Consider the following 18,158-nt stretch of genomic DNA (forward strand, 5'->3'; position numbering starts at 1 on the left):
TGAGCTGCTTAAAAAACTAACCGTGACCCGTCACTATTTACCATACGGATCACACTTGAGAAGCCGTTGACAAAATTGCCGCTGCTAACAACATAGCGAAGGCAGCTGAGATGCGCTACACCCAGTTGATAGTTGGGTAGTTTCTGGCTCGGTCTGCTTTTGTAGGGCACCGAACTGTTGACTAGAACCGGCACAAAAATGCTTTGTGCGTTGGCTCGTTTAATTTTAATGAGTGGCTGTCTGACTGGCTGCCGGACCAGGCTGTCTGATGAGCCGCTGGGACGATCCTGCGCAACTGTTTCAGTTTGTGGACTAGTTGAAATTGTCTGTCTGTATATTTAGGGGTGGCTCTTGGTACCCCCGTGTGCAGCCCGCGATTTGTAGCAGCGGTATGTAAATTGTCACATTATTGTCATAATTCTCAGGCTGATGAAAATGGGAAAATCATCAACACGAAAATACTTATGACATAATTTGTGCTTTGTTGTGGTTAATTGCCACAGCTTGCCCATTTATTGGGCGTGAGATTAACGTTGGAACAACATTGAAAAGAGAAATGGTTACAAATACTTAAATTACATATTGAATAATTCATTTGATGAAAAATATAATCATTTTTTGGCAATAGATCCAATAATTAAGAAACAAAGTGCAACTTGTTTAACTGCCTCAACTTCCTTGAATCGAAAAATTTTAAAATGTGCAATTGAATAAAATAACGATTCTTATTAACTTGGCATTTCTTTAACATATTCTATGATTTTCACTATTTATCTATTGTGTGTTGTATTAGCTTGGATTTTATTTTCAAAATTGTTTCTTTTAAATTCATTTAATTGCATTGAACAATTATATTCAAACTCCAGATTATCCAGTATTTTATTGCATCGAACCTTACAAACCGAAGTACAAAAGTTTAAAGTGCACCTAACTTTAATCAAACTAAGTTGTTATTTTAAGTTGAAACTAGAATTTCTTAGCAAAACTTTCGATACAATTGGACAGCTGTATTTAACTGCACTTCACTATCGAGCATTTAAGTACACTATACTGTATATAATACTTTTTAGCAAAAGTAAAACAAAAGTTAAGATACAAATATCGATACTATATATTTGAACTTTTTAGAAATAAAACTGCATTTCACTGAAATTGTAAATAAAATATATATAATTGTACATTTTTTTACTTTAATAGCGTGTATTAGGCAGCTTCTTGGAAATCATTTCGTAGTCTTTTTTCTCAGACATATCAAGCAGCCAAAACGTCTTGAAGTTCTTTAGCAGCCTCAGCCAATTAACTCCAATTCAATGAGCTGTAAAATCGCGCAATGCAAAAGCCGCATCAGTGGAACCTACATGGGTAGAAATCGGCTACCATATCATCCTAACAAGTATCTGACGCATCTCTTTGCTGTATGCTCGGGAACCCGAAATAATTGAAACCAATTAGTTTCGAAAAACCTTTTAATTGTGTGTTTTCAATGCCCGGCGGAGCATGTGTAAATATTTTCATAGCCAGCAAAAACCAGGAGCACAATGCGCACAAAGCCAAGCGAAAAGAAAAATGGAAAATGGAAACAGGCAACATGTGAGAACATGGCAATGACCAAAATAATCCAGCTCATAAATGGAAGAAAATCGAATGCAGTTTCAGTTGAAAAACATAAGAAATTGCCAAATAATTGCAGGCGGCTAGAAAAACTGGCATGAAGAATGGCAAAAGAAAAGCGAAGCAAATGTTAAGAAAAGCGAGGCATAAAGACAAAAAATCAACCGCAGGCTTTTGTTTTGCAAGTAGAAAGGAAAACTGTTGCCAACTGTTGTCGATGGGCTGTCAAAACTGATGTCGATTGAGCTGCTGCTGCTGCTGCTGCTGTTGACTGAGCCGGGAACTGGTTCTGGCACTGGTCTCTTCGGGCCACTGTTGGCCAATATTGCGCAGGCGCAGGAAATATTAACAGCACTTTGGGCAGGCAGACGGCAACGGTTGGCCATTATATAGGGTATTTTGTATTTTGAATTGTTTGTTGATTTATTTACTTTTTGATTTTATGTCGGTTGCAGTTAATTGGCCCCGTTTTGTTGTCAGTCAGGCAGCCAGACAGCCAGGCTAAGGCCGCGGCTCAGTAAACAAATTAACAGTCTTTTGACTCAACATTGCGACATTTCTCATGTAATCAGGATGTGATTAGCTCTGCAGTTGGCATTGGCATTAGGCTAAGCAAATTAAAAAAAGAAATCTCTTCAACAGCACACAGAGTTCTTTTAAAGACCTTGCAAGCGTTCCACCTTTGCTCCAAATTCCTATGCCATTATTAGCTACAATTTGCCGATTTTGAATACAATTCAATTAGATATGCTACGATTTTGATTTCAAAATCTAGTTTTGGTTTTTTCTTCTAATGCCATTTTAAATGAAATCAATGAGCAGCCACGCTGGGCATGCTAATTATGATTGGCATATCATTACCGCAAATAGACCGTCGAGCAACAACTATTTGGCTAATTAAGCAGTCGCGGTAGCAGTTGAAGTCGCCGCCGGCCTCTAATCACCTGTGAAAAAGGTTGAAGACAACAAATAAACACAGGTTGGCATCGAGATCTCACTCGAAATATCGAAATAAACACTTGAGTCGAGTTAGGGTCTAAAATATCAAATCGATTACAACTGAACAATTGGCTGATGATGTTGATTTATTGTCACGTCATGCGCTGACAATGTTGAGTGGAGCGGAACTGGAACTGGCGCTGGAACTGGAACTAGCTCTGACTTCAATTGTTTGTCTTTTCTTTCGCTTATCATTGTTATTGCCTGTCAAATTCTTGCACTTTGACTTGCCACAGCAGGTCCGGCACATGCACACACACACGCACACACAGTCCACTCCACAATGGTGTACAATTACCCGCATTTATTGACCATTTGTCGCCGCGTTTCTGTTCGCTTTTGCTGCTGTTGCAATTAATAGTTCACTTGTTGGCCTGTCACATACGGATCGTATCCGCTGACATTGAAAATGTGATTAAATTCAACAAGACATGAAAATAACAATTTTTAATACCCTTTAATAATAAACTGGGCTTTAAAGGTTACTATATGGTAAGAAATATATAGAAAGTATGTATACTTGTTTTCGATCATCGCACATCCTGCCAATTACCCAAAAATAAATGAAATAGACCAAATTAAAGAGATATAGATAAGACTCAGAGCTGGGAAAATGAACATTCTCTTTAATATATAAGCATTTAAATGATTGAAAATAAATTTCTCAATATTTACGAAAAAGGAACCCTAAAATATATATTTTTGGCAAATATATTTCTGACATTTTAATATATTTCGTCAATTTACCACTGTTGTGTGTGGAATTTCCCAAATCAGTGCGAAACAAGTCTCATATGATTCTTTTTATAGATCCTTGGAAATGAATTTTGAACAAAGATCTTTGAAAATGTTTGACGTCGATCAGTCAGTCAGTTAGTCAGGTCAAACAATTTTATATATAGAGAAATTACACAAACTGTGAACATATAACAACTAAAGTATACGAAACCTGAAACAATATTTAATAAACAATTGATATCCCTGTTTAGGCATATGAGCATATATCTGTGCTAGTTTGGATATATGAGAACTTTAAGCATAAGTACAGAGTATCTACGAGTCAATCAATCACAGCCTGACTTAGTCTTACAAATATTGTTAGCTTGGGGGTAATTTAGGTTTAAACTGCCTTCGATTTATGACTCACTTGGCCAATGGCTTCAATGTGACACTTTTGAAAATACAATTATGTTGACCTTCTTCCAATTCACGTTGAGGTTTAAGCGATGATCGTTTGATTTTTACCTAAAAAAAAACACATATCATTCAATTATTTTGATAGCTGCAAATGGAAATAAAATGCAATTTTATTCGTGTCTGTTTTTGGTCCATATAATCTGGTAATTGTTTAAGCCGCTTATGCTCAAAGTTTCCAGCTCATTGCAACTACTTGAGCTGTGCTAGTAAATTGCTGTGTGCTATCTGCTGGATCGGTACAAGAATGCCTTCATTGTTGGGTTCAATGCACGTGCCCAGCCTCTCAAGGTTGGCGATTTGGCGCTGTTGGAACAACTTTCGAAATGCAACTGGACACTGGGCAAATCGTGTGCTGCAGTCAAGGCCAGGAAGATCATTTGGTCGGAGATGTGACAGATTTAACGGCAACCTGGCACCACTTTGTAGACCGCCCTAGCCCGGCAGCTCACTTCCAGTTTTTCCTATCAACGTCAGCGACATGCGGAAGTCTGAAATGCGAAAACCGCTACGCATGCGCCACAAACTCGTTTCTGGCCCGGCCCAGACACGCACTTGGCTCGAACGCAGCTCCAGCGTTGGCCAACGGGGCGGCGACACGTTATTGACCTTGATTTCGTCTATATCGTGGCTGCATTGCAATGTGGGGCTGGGAAACTGGTCCAGTGGCACTTAAAGCAATTGAAACGTAGACAAGTGTGTGTGTGCCTATGTGTGTAAAAGGCTAATCCGTGAGCCAAATCAGAGTCAAAAGCAACATAATGGCATTAGAAGCGAAGGGAAATGGAAACCCGGCTAAAATATCTGACAGATGCGCAATTAGCGCGCACTTAAGCAGATCTTCTACATTTGGTCTATAAACGCGTAATTATTCATCCTTCTGTGTCTGTCTCTCAAATTACAAATTATCGAAAAACTGGCTGACTTTTGAGGAAATCGCTGCCGGGTCATTCATGAGTCAGTCACTTGGCTATCAAATCACCATCTACTGGCTATGTGCTATACGAATCCTGTGAATCGCTAGGGCTTATCCCATCTCTCTTTTTACATACATATATATATGAGCATATCGTATTTCTCTTAGCGCTCTCAACAAGTTTAGCGAGTTTCAGTTTGACTTCTGGGCGATCACTCGGCGCTGATAAGCGTTTAGTATTCAATTTTTGCCCGAGCAAATTGAGAACTAAGAGCTGAATATGTTGGCGAACAAAAGAACAGATTGTTAACCTTCTAACATGTGGGGTTGGGGATGTGTGCCTGTGTCTGCCTGAGTGTGCGTGTGTGTGCACAATGCGAAAGAGTCGACATCAACGTTGACTCGCTCGATTTTTATTCAAACGCTCGACTGCATCTTAAATTACAAATAATCGCAATTGTCTGTGCCTTTGGCTGGGGAGCGGCATTCGGCTAGGGTTTGGGTTCGGGCTCGAGCTCGAGCTCGGGTGGTGGCAGCAGCAGCTGAAATAATTGAGAGACAACGCAAAATTAAGAGAGATGATATGTGCTGTTGATAGATATATTTTGCATGCAATTTGTACGAAACAGCAACCCCTCAGCCTCAACCTCAACCCTCATTATCATTGTGATTAACTCGCCAGAAGTGAAAGCATCAAAATAAAAGCGTTATGCGGCACAATAAAAACAACAACGCGCCCAAAATTCTAAATTCTCAATTCCAAAATCGGCAGAGAGAACAGCCGTTGCCTTGGGTGGCAGTATCGTCACATCAGCATTAGGCGAACGCCTCGAAATCAAAAAGGCAGCCAAACGCAGCTCAAGGAACTTGCAATAGTTTTTTTTGGTCGCACTGAATGGCAAGGAAGGGAGGGGACGGGCAGGGTAAACAACCCTCCCGAGCATACGAATTGTTGCACCCTCAAGCTAATCCAAATGAACAGAATTGACGAAACGTTGCTCCTGGCCCAGCTCCTGGCCTTCATCAACGCCATTTGCTGTTGTTGTTTGTCAACTGATTTAATTTCCTGAACTGCTGCCGCTGCCACTTTCAGAGTGCGCCGGCCCGCCCGCTGGGAGAGGGCGTGCCATGTTTCTGGTGTGTGTTTCTGGTCACACTAATGACAATAACAACGATGGCGACTTGCAAAAGGGCAAAGGCTCTCAATTGAAATGTTTTCTACTTCAAACTATTGCGGACCACATGCGGCTGCTTAGTGCCGGACAAATGGTTCAGGTTTTAGGCCTGTGCGTATGCTAAGGTGGCTCATTAAAATATGTAAAACGCTTTCAGATCGTGTAATTATCGCTGAGTACTAACACATATGCACGTGTCGTCGGCAAGGAGCTCAATACCAAGCCATTGGCCATAAATTATGCAAAAGCTGGCGTGGGTGGGCGCTCCAAATGCAACACACAACAGCAACAACAAGAGCAACAACAAGAGCAACAACAAGAGCAACAACAAGAGCAACAACAAAAGCAACAACAAGAGCAACAACCACAACCACAACTGCAGCCAGCTGTTGGCCATAAAGCAGCTCAAACAATGCCTTTTACTGACGGCTTTTCAAACAACAATAAATTATTGAAGCCAAGCGCAAAGTCAAACAAGTCAAAGACATTGCGCCAACTTCAACTTCAACAACAACAACTATAAATATTTTATGGACTGCTCAGAACTGTTGCCATGCGCTGACCACACCACAGAAACAAAACTTGTACAAAAGCTTAGCTCATGATATAAATCAGCATTTGCGATTGTTAATACCTATTTATAATACTTACCAACAAAAACAACTACAACATACAACATTGACAACAACAACAACATTTACAACAACAAGCACTGAGCAACACCCGCGCTTATTGCATGTAATCGCAAATTTCTTAATCTTAATCCGACTTATGGCGGCGGCAGCGTTCGTCAAATATTCAAACGGTTCTGCTCTGCAAATATAATACCCTATAAATCTATGTGAATTTGTCATCAAGTTTGTTGTAAAAATAAATAATAGTTTTAATATTCCTATGAAAATATAAAATGACTATGTGGGTCATATAAAAATCAACTGAAATTCAGTGAAAACTATTGTGGATAAATAAGGCAATAGATTTTAGTTAACGCAGTTGTCTTGAGATGTTATGTTTATGATAAAAGATGATGTCAAAATTGTCGCCAAGTAAAAAACATTGAGCAAACGGGCAATAATTTGTTAGTATGACCTCAACTTACCTTATTTTGGCCTGGGCTTCGAACCCGAATTTCGGATTATATCAATGAATTGTAGTTTTGTATCACTGGTGCGCCAAGAAACTCCTTTGGCTTTTATCATTATTTATTTAAGCTAAGTTCTATGAAAAGTATAAAAAATAAATACAGAATAGATTGAAATGTCTGGATTTGGCATTAGTAGTTTCTTCAAGCAATCTCTTAGCTTGCACAAGTGCACTTCACAGTCAATGTTCGGGCATGCTTTGGAAAGAATGTAGAATATTACTATGTATAATTATAATTATCATAAGATTATTATTGTCTATAATTTTTTTATTTATAATTTTTATATAAATAATATTATTATTTTTATTATTAGTATAATATTTCATTTTATGCCTATTAATAAAACTGATATTGTGTGTAGAGTATAGAAAAAAGTTATAAACGCAGCCTAGAAGGGCAAACCAGGGTTTCTATTCAATACTCCGCATTGTTCAAGACAGACACATTTCTTACCATTTACATTTATAGCCTAATGGAACCTGGAAGAATTTATAAAAAATATGCTATAATAAAATGTAAATAATAATTGGCTGAGAGTGCATTCAGACTTCACTATATTTAAAGATATAAATTTCCATAGATTTGTTTGATTGCTTGCAGTTTTGTTTTTTTGGGTTGGTCATGTGCAATCCAATTGGTTGGTGCAGCCAATTTTATTGGCCAAATGAAATGATTGCCACAAAATTGCATCATGCAGTGGGCAGAACATCGCACAGGGATATCAATTGGCACAGCTCTCAGTTTGGTTATTTTTTTTAATGCCACTTTAACTTAAATGTAAAAATAATTAAAAAATTGTTTAGCTCCAGCATAGAAAGCAAAAGTAGACGCTAAAAGCGAAAGAGCGCAAAACTGGTAAAACAGCTTGCCGCAGCAGCAGCAGCCGCAGCAGCAACAACAACGAGAGTTGACTTATTGGAGCACTTAGCTCAATTCTTGTTATTGTTACTGTTAATAATACCAGCACAAGCAGCCCCAGTTACAACAACAACAACGATGACAACAACAACAACATGTTGATCAGCTACCGCCTGGGCGAGCCATGAGTTTAGCCCAAGCCCAAGCCGTAGCCGTAGCCGTTGCCGCCGTTCCAAGGTTTTCCCAGCTCGCTGGCGCTATAAAAGCTTGGGCGGCACCATTGCGGAAGGCAGTTCACTTACAAAATCCATTGCCGTCGGTCTGGCACTCAACTGGTGTCGCTCTCGTTATATTTAAAACTCCTTGTTAACGGACTAAATAACGTATAGGCGCCAAATCGCGTGTGATATCGATTCCGATTCTCAGAGCGCGCAGTTTACGTAGTAGCTTTTCAAGGATAACCCACACAAAAATGTTTCGCTTTGTGAGTTGTTGTGCTTGTGTGTGTGTGCTTGGCTAATTGTTATATGTTTGCTTTTGATCTTTCGCCGCTGCAGCTCGCATTAACCACACTCGTGACCCTGGCAGTGGGCCAGAACTATCACCAGGATCCGAAAACGGCGGCCATCATCAGTGAGCAGCGTTATTTGTCCGGCGATGGTAAATTCGGTGCCGCCTACACACAGGAAGATGGCATCAACTTTAAAGAGGAGACAGACGCCGATGGCACACGCCATGGCAGCTACAGCTATGTGGATCCCTCCGGACAGCGTCGCACCATCTCCTACACCGCGGGCAAGAATGGGTAAGTTGGTCGAGCAGCCGAACAGCTAGTGGCTTGCTATACTTTCTGCTTATTTTGACAGCTTCCAAGCGTCTGGTGATCATTTGCCAGTGGCACCACCCGCACCACCACAGCCCGTGCCCACCGCCGGCTACCAGCCACAGTCACAGTACCAGCCGCAGCAGTACCAGGCCCCAGCACAACAGCCCTCTTTCCGCAGCAACGACTATGATGATGGCTCCTATGATCCTCGCTACAATGATCCCTCTTTTGGCCAGCAGCAGCAGTCTTATCAGCAGCCCGCGCCTCAGCCGCAGTACCGTCCCGCGCCGGCGCCAGTACAGCCCACTTACAATCCGGCTCCACAGCCCGCCTACCAGCAGCCCGCCCCGCAGCCACAATACCATCAGCCACAGCAGCAGGCTGCCTACTATCCGACGACCACGCCCAATCCTCACCGCTTCTCACCGCCCGGCAAGCTGTCGCTGAACCGCACGCCCGACGGTTTCACCTACTCCTTCAACAAGGTCTAAGCGATGGAGAGAGAACCACATAGATTGAGCTTGTTTCTATTGTAATGTTACGTAATCTTTCATTTATTCTCACCCAACACGAAACACTCCTATGTCTATCTGTAACCCTCTCTTTCTCCATGTCTCTCTCAAATTCTGTTTCATTCTACCGCTTTCTTTTCCCAACTCTCAACCACTTACTGCTGTTCCAGTTCTTACCTTCATCAAAACTCTTTTGTGATATGTTTGAGAATGAAAGTAAAAGTGCTGCAAAAATTCTGCACTATTTTAACCTATATATATATACATATACATATATATATATCTATATATGTCGTATCTCCTATCTACGATCTTGTATGTAGTGTGTCTAGCAGTTTTTTGTTTGTAATTTATAAATACTCCTCAATGCTGTTAAATCCAATTCTACTCTCCTAATGTGAAGCGAAACCAATAAATTTGTAAGTGTGTTTGCGGTCGATGAAGACGTTGATCAATTGAATTTCAAAAATCTTTTAATGCTAGATTGTAATACCCAGCACGGGCCATGGGACGTATAAGCAATATATGCATATTGTATCATAAACAACATTTGTATAGAGTTTTAAGCAATACACGATATTTAATACGTACCGCCAACAACTGATTATCTTTTCTACTCAAAACAAGTTTTCTTTATATTTTGGGCGTGTGGCGTTTACGAGTAATTTAATTTTTAACAGATTTATCTAAACACCTTGCCCGGTAAACGCCCCCATGCACATTGCACATTGCACAACCAACTCTTGTTATACATAATACAAGCACACACACCTTTATACACTGGTAAACAAGTTTTGGTGCTGCGGCTCAGTTTGATTCTATGCAACAAACAAGGAAAGACACGAAACTGGTTGCCCGTTGGCTAAAATCGTGGCAAAATTGTGCAAAAAAAAATAAAATAGAAATAAATAAATAAATTAGAGACCTGCTGAATTCCAATGAAAATGAAAACAAGTACCTCCCACACCCGCGCCCAAGAGCGAAGAGGCCAAAGAACCGAGAGTGTAACAACCAGTACCTGAGCCTGAACCGGAAAGCTAAATATAGATGTGATACTCTACCATAATTGAAAAATATGTGCTATTAGTAAATACCTTGAGAATTCCAATCTATGCATGATTTGGCCAAAATCTGAAAATATGAATGAATGTGAAATATACTACTACATCATTTCTGAAGTTGTCTATGTTTAAACTTCAAATATTTTGTTAATGATGATGTAATATTACAAATTTGTAGCAATCTATATACCTTACTTATATATCGTATATATATATATATTATTTTGTTTAATTCTCGTCATAATCATTCTAGCATAGCTAGCTTAATTTCTCAATTAATATAGTGTATTACTATCAGCAATCTAAATCAATTCTCATTTTAAGTGTCTGTTCATAATTTTTTAGTTAGCCAGTTGTAATTTAATATATTGTAATACCCTGGCATCAACATCATTTGCCATTCGGTTGGTAACGCTTCAGTTGCTTTATTGTAATTCATTAACTATGAGCTAATATTAGAGCTGTTTGCTCAATTATATGCCCCATTGATTGGCCCCCCGCTCGGTTCACCTCAACAGGAGTTCACTGTAGCCAAGTTAACTTTTCACTTCTGTTGCGCGCATTCTTTGCACCACCTCGTGGCTCGCGCACTCGGATTTGCTTTCAAGGTCAGTTTTGTTATGGCTCCGCCTCGGACTCCGGTACTACGATTATGGGGCTGTTGAAATTGTTCAGTCAATTAAGAAAATCATTTTTGCTTTTGTTTTTGTAATTTTTTTTTATGCACCCACTTTTGTTATTATTGTTTTTGTTATTACTGTAGCAATCGTGTGGCTTACTCAATTGCGGATTTTCGATCACATTTGCAAAAGAGGTAAAAACCAAGAATTTGCTGTGGCCACTTTTGGGATAATCTGTGATTGAGTATCCCGTATTTAAACAGGTATATTATTTTCGTTTTCTGTTTACCCGAACCAGGCTATACATATATAGTAGTTATATCATTTCGGCTTAAAGATTTATAAGCGAACTGGGCTGTATAATAAAGCTTATAATAAATAAATTGCCGAAATTATATGACATTTCGAATTCTCTTAACACCAGGATCTCTACAAGACACAAAAAAAATAATTTAAGTCAGACAGCTTATTAACTGGCGCCATCTAGGGTACGGTAGTCATAAGGCACTTGAGAAAAAGCGGGCAAACCAGCAGATGGCGCTGTAAAACTAGTGTTTCTCTGCAATAGCAGAGACAGCAACCACAATAGTTTTATATTTTAACCATATCATATAACGAAATCGAAATACCAAAAGCCCGCGCAGCTTAAGTGTTTAAGTGGACTTACATGCGAGAGATCGAAGCGTTTAATACACATAACTATTAAATCAAATAACACATTTAACACATCTAACTAACTTAAAATGTTTAAAAATTATACAGCTGGCATTCTTAAAACACCCATTTAATTCATTTCTTCTGGTTACAGCCAGTTAATGTTCGAAAATTGTTGTCAAATTTATTCAATGGTAGGGTAACACTTCAAGTTGAGTACGATCCACTTCATACATTTCAGTAATTTGATTGAATATGATTGCAATTCTGGAAAGTCCAATCTACTGGCGAAAAACAATTGCTTTCGACGAAAATTTGCTCGAAGAAAATTTTATTTCCTACACGCAAAAGATGGGTGGTAAACTAATTTGAGAAAAAAAAATAGGATGGGCGCTGATAGTTTCATATTTCCACAGTTTTCCAGTTGATATACTCAATAGTTCTCGAAACTGCCTTTGAAAGAGAAGTTGAATGTCCGTTGTTGGTTTCGGCGAAATCTAAAATAAACGGTTTGCTATATTTACATAATTTACATAAAACAAGTCTATACATTTTAAAATAAACATATTAAAATACATATTTAAATAAGTACGCCTTAAAGACTAAGCCTCGCCTCAAATCCCGCCTTACACACTGATAACCAGCGCTGATCTGTACTTTCTTTTCGGCTTGATAATGTGCTTCAATTTCGGGGAGGGCTTCAGCTCGACGACGGGCGGGCGCCTGTGTGGTCGGCTGCCCTTGGGAGGGGACAGCGGCGGAAGCTCACCACTGAAGTTGTTGTTGTGCAGCGGACCGGGACCAGAGAAGTTTGGTGGAAAGGTTTCAAAGTCCTCGAGTTCCAACTCGGGTCGTGGCTCATGTGAATGGGATTTTAAGAACTTTTGCAGCTTAGGATTGTTGAGCAGCTGCAGCTTGATGGCCTCGTCAAGCAGCTTCTGCTGATCTTCTAGAAAAGCATCAATCTGTTTTTTGGACGCAGGGCTCTTATAGCGATCGTGGTTCTTTGGTCGCGTGGGTACATCATAGTCATCGTGATCCGATTCGAAAACCCTATAGGAATGACTGGAGGCAGATGTAGCCTTGGGCGGTGGCACCAAATGGAACGGATCTGGTTCCGATTCATAATGCGCCGGCGTCCACTTTGTCCGCTTCGACGGCGGCTCCACTGCGTGCTCCTCGCCAGAATTGACATCGGCCGCATAAACTTGTCGCCCGCTGCTCTTGTAGGGCGGGACAGACACATATTTGTGCTGCTTGGAATACGGTGAGGTTGGGCTGATCTTTTTGGGCACCGTAATGGGATGTTGAACTCGTATTTGTGTGCCTATGGTATACTCGCGACTATCCTGCAGCGCTTCACCCGAATACTCGCCCGAATAGCGCTCGCTGGAATAGTCATCCTCTTCCTGCAAGGGTAATGAGAAATTAGATGGGCTTAAAGGGGCCTTATCCTGCGTTTGCGACTGACCGAAGTGTAGGGCCTGTACTGCGTCTTCTTCGGATACTTCTTGGCCACATCGCGACGCTTGCTCTCGTTGGTCTGCAGATCAGCGCGATAGCCAGGAGGGCCATTGGAGCCAGATACCAGATGCACGGGTCCCGGCGGTCCCACCGAACTGTAGTAGCTGCGTCGATAAAAGGATCTGGGCGGTTTCAGGCCAGACGCAAGCGAGCCCAGCAGCAGCGCAGCTGACAGCAGCTGAAGGTGAATAAATAACTGATTAGAGAACCACTTTTCCACTCACAGATGCTTTCGCTTACATTCCAGCAAAGTCGCATTTTGTGTGGGGCTTGGGAGCTAACACTTGAACTTCACTCGAAGCGATTCACTAGACCTCAGGCGCGGAGTCGCAGTCAAGAAAACAAATTTACAAAATTTACTTTCAAGTCTGCTGCACGTCTTGAGCGGCCGCGTGGCTTAAACGAAACTGAAAGTCTTGGCGATGGACACAACGGTTTTATGCCAACTTCCTTCCTACTACTCGAACGGGGCAAACGCGCTGGAGCAACATGTTTTGCAACCTGCCCGAAGACGACAGCGAAGAGCGCGCCAAGAGATTGAAATCTGCGCATGGTTAACCGCTCACGTTTCACGCATAGACACTGGGAGGAAGCTGCGGCCCCAAGCACAGCGACTCGAGCTGGGGCAGCATCATTTGCATATCCAGTAGGAAATGAGAGCACGCGGCATAAATAAAATGTTTTTTATGAGCGTAATTGCAAATAACGATAACCATTTGTTACTTGTCATGTGCGGCAGTGAGCGAGGGCGGGGGGTATTGTTTTGACCGTCTCTTATGAGCTGGGCAACGCAAAAGAGGGAGGCTCCGGTCTAGCCGGCCCCATGCAGCTGGGCTCTATCTGACTCTTAGATCTGTTTTTTCTTTTTTGCTAACTGGTTTGGAAGATGTGCCTAGTTGTGGCTCTGGTAAGTGTTACTCAATAAAAGTCGGTGCCACTTGCACTTTTTTGGCAGTTAGTTTTTGGCCTGAAGTTCAGGTTCAGCTGGGGCAGGAAATGCCGGCACATACATGTCTTGGCCTTTTGGCGCGCATGCTTGGACTACTTTCTAGCCAGACAGGATGCGGCACAGGCGCAATGCGGAAGCTGTTACTATTGCATTTTTTTTTTGTATTTTTTTTCTATTTTTCAATCGTGGTTGTTGCCTTGGCCATGTCTTTTTGGTAGTTGGAAGTGGAAATCGAATTGGCCAGCGTACAATTGCATAACATTTCATCACGCGCCATTTGCACAACCGTCGGCCAGTCTTTTCCGTTACGCTTATCCTGTTTCGTTGTTGTTTTGTTTATTCAACTATTTTGAAACAATTAAATGCATTCCCCTAATGAAATAGTTGCTTAATGCCACTTTGATTGATGTATTTGCTGTTGCATGCATAATTATCCAATTAATGTTGGCTTAATACAGCATTTTCCCCCATTTTCCAGCAAGGTCAAGCTCAAGTTCAAGACGCATGATAGTTACAAAGAAAGGCGCAGCCAACATGCGACTTTCATAATTTCCGGTTTCCTTGTGAAAAACATGTGGCACAGCTGAGCCTGGGCTGGCTTTAAATTCCGTTAACAATACAAGTTCGGCTAACGTTATTTTTTTGGTGAAATGAACATTTTGTGAAAGGTGCTCCAGCTGCCAAAGCAAGCACTGACAGTCCCTGACCGCCTTGGATAGCAACGACATTAAGGCACAATTTGTTCAACCTAAAATCATACTTATGTACGCTTAAACTTATTTTACGTCGCTATTTTTTGGTCCACTAATTAATTATCTACCTTAATAACTGTTTGTTTTTAGTAATCACATTGTTTTTAGTAATCACATTGCCCACTTATTAATTTTCAGCAATTTTTCCTAGTGTAAACCGAATATACAGAAGTACCTTAATAACATCTCAAGAGAACTCGCATGATCTTTCTATATATTATATATATATTTCTGCATAAGTTAATCTCTTACACGTTCCATCTAATCTCTTAGCGGAATGCTGGAATGAAACTTTCGCTCAATTTTTTATCGTAAATTTGAAAACCGGAATTGATCTAAACTTGCAAGACTTGAATTAATTATACGATATAATCGGTTATGAAAATTAAAACAGATTCTTTCCTTGCCTACATCATGTTCATAAGTTCTTCGATTTAACTTTATTAAATATCTACCCAGCCATTGATTGTATTAAATCAAATTAAAGCGTTCTAATTATGTTACCACCGAGTTTGATTAGCATTTTTATTATTCTTTTGTGTTTTGCTCACTTAAGAAACTAAATTAATACATTTTGACTGCCCAATGGCAACTAACAACAACAAGAGTATATAATATATATAGCAATTATAAGAGATTTGTTGTTCGCTTTTTAGGCAAGATCATTAGCACTATGTATGATGTATACTCAACGCCGATGGCGGGGTGTTTAATTTGATGCGTTGTGGGTGAAGTCAACGACAGACGACAACAAAAAACCAGCCATAAAATTGTCGCTGCCAGCGTCGCAGTCGCGGCGGCCAGTTGTTGCATTCAATTAACATGACACGACGCCGACGTTGAGTTGCATTCAATAAACACATCAAATATATTGAGTGTATCTATATATATATATATGTATAAAGTGTGTATATATGTATATACTGGCTGCCTCAGTCTGGCAGGCCGACGCTGACGCGCTGCCCGGCTGAGCTGCGACGCGCAAGCGCAACAGAGGACGTCGACTGCGGCGCAGCACCCACGTCCACGACCAAAGCGTCGCCGTTGAAGCAGAGGCTGCTGCGCAGGTGTTTGCGTGGGTCAGAGGGAGACGTCGCCTCCGCAGCGGCAGCAGCAGCAACTGTTGCTGCTGTGCTTGCTGATGTTGCCCGTGTGTCATCAAAGCGTCGGCTTCGCATTGTTGTTGTTGCTGTTGATGTTGTTGTCAGCTCTGGCAATTTGGGCAAGCTTTTCCGTGAGCGTAAGCCGCCGCTGCCGTTGTTGTTGCTGCTGTATTCGTTATAATTATTATGATTTTTTTTATTATAGTTATTTAATGATTTTGTATCGCGACCAGCTTCCACATATGGACTTGGCTGCTGCTGTTGTTGTTGTTTTTGCTGTTGCTGTTGGCCACTTCCTGTGCGCATATTTGGCTGCGAATGCTTAAGCTGGCGACCCACAGCTGGGTCCAACCTGTCATCGTAGTAGGCATATTCCGCAGCCTCCTCGTTGTAGGTGACATGCTTCTTGGCCGGCGCGGGGCTGCGCAGCCGCAGCTGGCGCACACCATTGTCCACATAGTTCACCATGGACTCGTCAAAGTCCTCAATCCAAGGCTGCTGCTGCTGCTGCTGCTGTTTGAGTATCTTCTTGGGCAGCAGCAACGGCGGTTGGCGCACTGTTTCATATTGCTCCTGCTGCCAGGGCTGGCCATCGTTAAGTGGCTTTTTGGTGACCATTCGCAATGTTGGCGGTGTTGTCAGCTGGTCACGCTCTACGCTGAGGTGACGCACATTGTGCTTCACCTGCAGCTTGGGGCTGTTCTTGGAGTTGAGCTCCATATCGCGCTTGTTGTTCATGTCCATTTTGGGCCGGCGTACATTGTTCTGCGTGGCGTCCGCATCGTTGGCGTTGACGTAATCGTAGAACTGTATCTTGGAGCTGTAGGCTTGCTGGCGTCTGGCTGCGCTCGGGTCTATCTCAGGCGTAGCGTCCACTGTTGGCAGCGGCTCAATATCCGTCAGCTTGGGCGTCACCTCGCGACGTGTTCGGTTCAGCAAACGGGATCTGTTGTTTGTGTTGTTGTTGTTATTGCTATTGCTGGGCTGCAGATTGTCGTAGAACTGTATGGATGACTTGGCAAACTCCTTGTGAAACATTTGGCGTGTGTCCACATCTGGCGTTGCCTCGTCCTGCACAGAGCTCAGCCGCCTGCCTGCTGTTAAGCGCGGCCGTTCCGCGCCAGACTCCAGCTGCAGGCTATTGCGTCGCTTGACGCGCGTCTCCACAGCGCTATCCACACGCGTATCATCGGGCCAGAAGAAATGCGATTCCTGCCGATTGCGTCCAACGCCGCACTGCCGCCCCTCCATCTTGGGCGGCAGACCCGTATAGAATTTGCCGTTCAGCATTTGGCAGCCGTGTCCGTTCAACAGCGAATTCCAACTAAAACTGATGCAAAGAACCAAAACAGTCAAGCGACACTTGGCAGCTGCTGCTGCCGCTGCTGTCGTCGACGTCGCCGTCATCTTCGTGTAGGTGTTCAAGTTTGCTGCGGCGCGGCGCTCGTGTCGCTGTCAGTTCAACTAATTTGCAATTCTTGCGAAAAACAACATTAAAAACACAACAACTGAAAAAACAACATTTGAAGTATTCAATTTATTAGTGACTGCGCGGCTGACGCGACGCCATCGTCGACTGCAACGACGAGTTTCCGTTTAAGGTCAACTTGCCGCATTTTTCAAGCCAGCGAAAAGTTGTTTTTCGTGCGCCGCATTGACCAAATAAAAATTGGAGTCTCGAATTTGAGCTTCTCACAGTGTGCCGCCAACTTGTCTTGGCAATTAAGCCAAACCAAACTTCGATTGCGCCGTAAAAACAGAAAAATCAGCGAATAAGTGGCTCAAGTCTGCGCAATTCTGGCCGAGAACAGCTGCCAATTATTGGCAGCTCCGAATGGGTGTAAGGTTTGAATATGGCATTGCGTGCGTCTGATAATAAGTGTTTGTATGTCAGCAGCAGTTAAATGTGGACAACACGTCGTATACGCAACATAAATTGTCAGATATCAAGCTTGCTAAACGATTACACATTGTAAATGTGCATGTGTATTGTACATTTAAAATGAGTTCTTTAAAATGAGTTGAAACCATATATGAAAAATCACTTAATGTTCCGGGCTTGAACACAACTCTAAAATTTTTAGCAATTAGAAGATACATTTTGGAAATCTTTAGTAAAACTGGGCAGATCCATCTCAGAATCTTTTTACAGATAGCTATTTACAATAGAATCATAGAAATCGATTAAAAACTTTGGCTTCACACATTTTTACAACCCAAAAAAAGTACATAACAAAATATTAAACAACATTTCATAAAT

The 18,158-nt window shown here is 41.7% G+C and overlaps 3 protein-coding genes across 3 annotated transcripts; 1 reads left to right on the top strand and 2 right to left on the bottom strand.

Annotated features, from left to right (window-relative positions):
• The first annotated feature begins 8,233 nt into the window (after positions 1-8,233).
• LOC115771949 (DNA translocase FtsK) lies at positions 8,234-9,798 on the top strand. The gene is made up of 3 exons (XM_030717852.1): positions 8,234-8,381; positions 8,455-8,702; positions 8,764-9,798. Exons 1-3 carry the CDS (start codon positions 8,370-8,372, stop codon positions 9,212-9,214), a joined length of 711 nt encoding a protein of 236 aa, XP_030573712.1. The 5' UTR covers positions 8,234-8,369; the 3' UTR covers positions 9,215-9,798.
• Positions 9,799-12,196: 2,398 nt separating this feature from the next.
• On the bottom strand, positions 12,197-13,352 carry LOC115757680 (extensin). Its single transcript, XM_030698016.1, has 3 exons — positions 13,335-13,352; positions 13,042-13,272; positions 12,197-12,979 (listed from the first exon to the last, which is right to left on the bottom strand). Exons 1-3 carry the CDS (start codon positions 13,350-13,352, stop codon positions 12,197-12,199), a joined length of 1,032 nt encoding a protein of 343 aa, XP_030553876.1.
• Positions 13,353-15,355: 2,003 nt separating this feature from the next.
• LOC115771838 (beclin-1-like protein A) lies at positions 15,356-17,215 on the bottom strand. Its single transcript, XM_030717720.1, has one exon. It carries the CDS (start codon positions 17,186-17,188, stop codon positions 15,728-15,730), a length of 1,461 nt encoding a protein of 486 aa, XP_030573580.1. The 5' UTR covers positions 17,189-17,215; the 3' UTR covers positions 15,356-15,727.
• Positions 17,216-18,158: the final 943 nt, after the last annotated feature.

Source organism: Drosophila novamexicana, unplaced genomic scaffold (assembly GCF_003285875.2).
Source record: "Drosophila novamexicana strain 15010-1031.04,08,12 unplaced genomic scaffold, DnovRS2.1 tig00000108-arrow-pilon, whole genome shotgun sequence".
NCBI lineage: Eukaryota > Metazoa > Arthropoda > Insecta > Diptera > Drosophilidae > Drosophila > Drosophila novamexicana.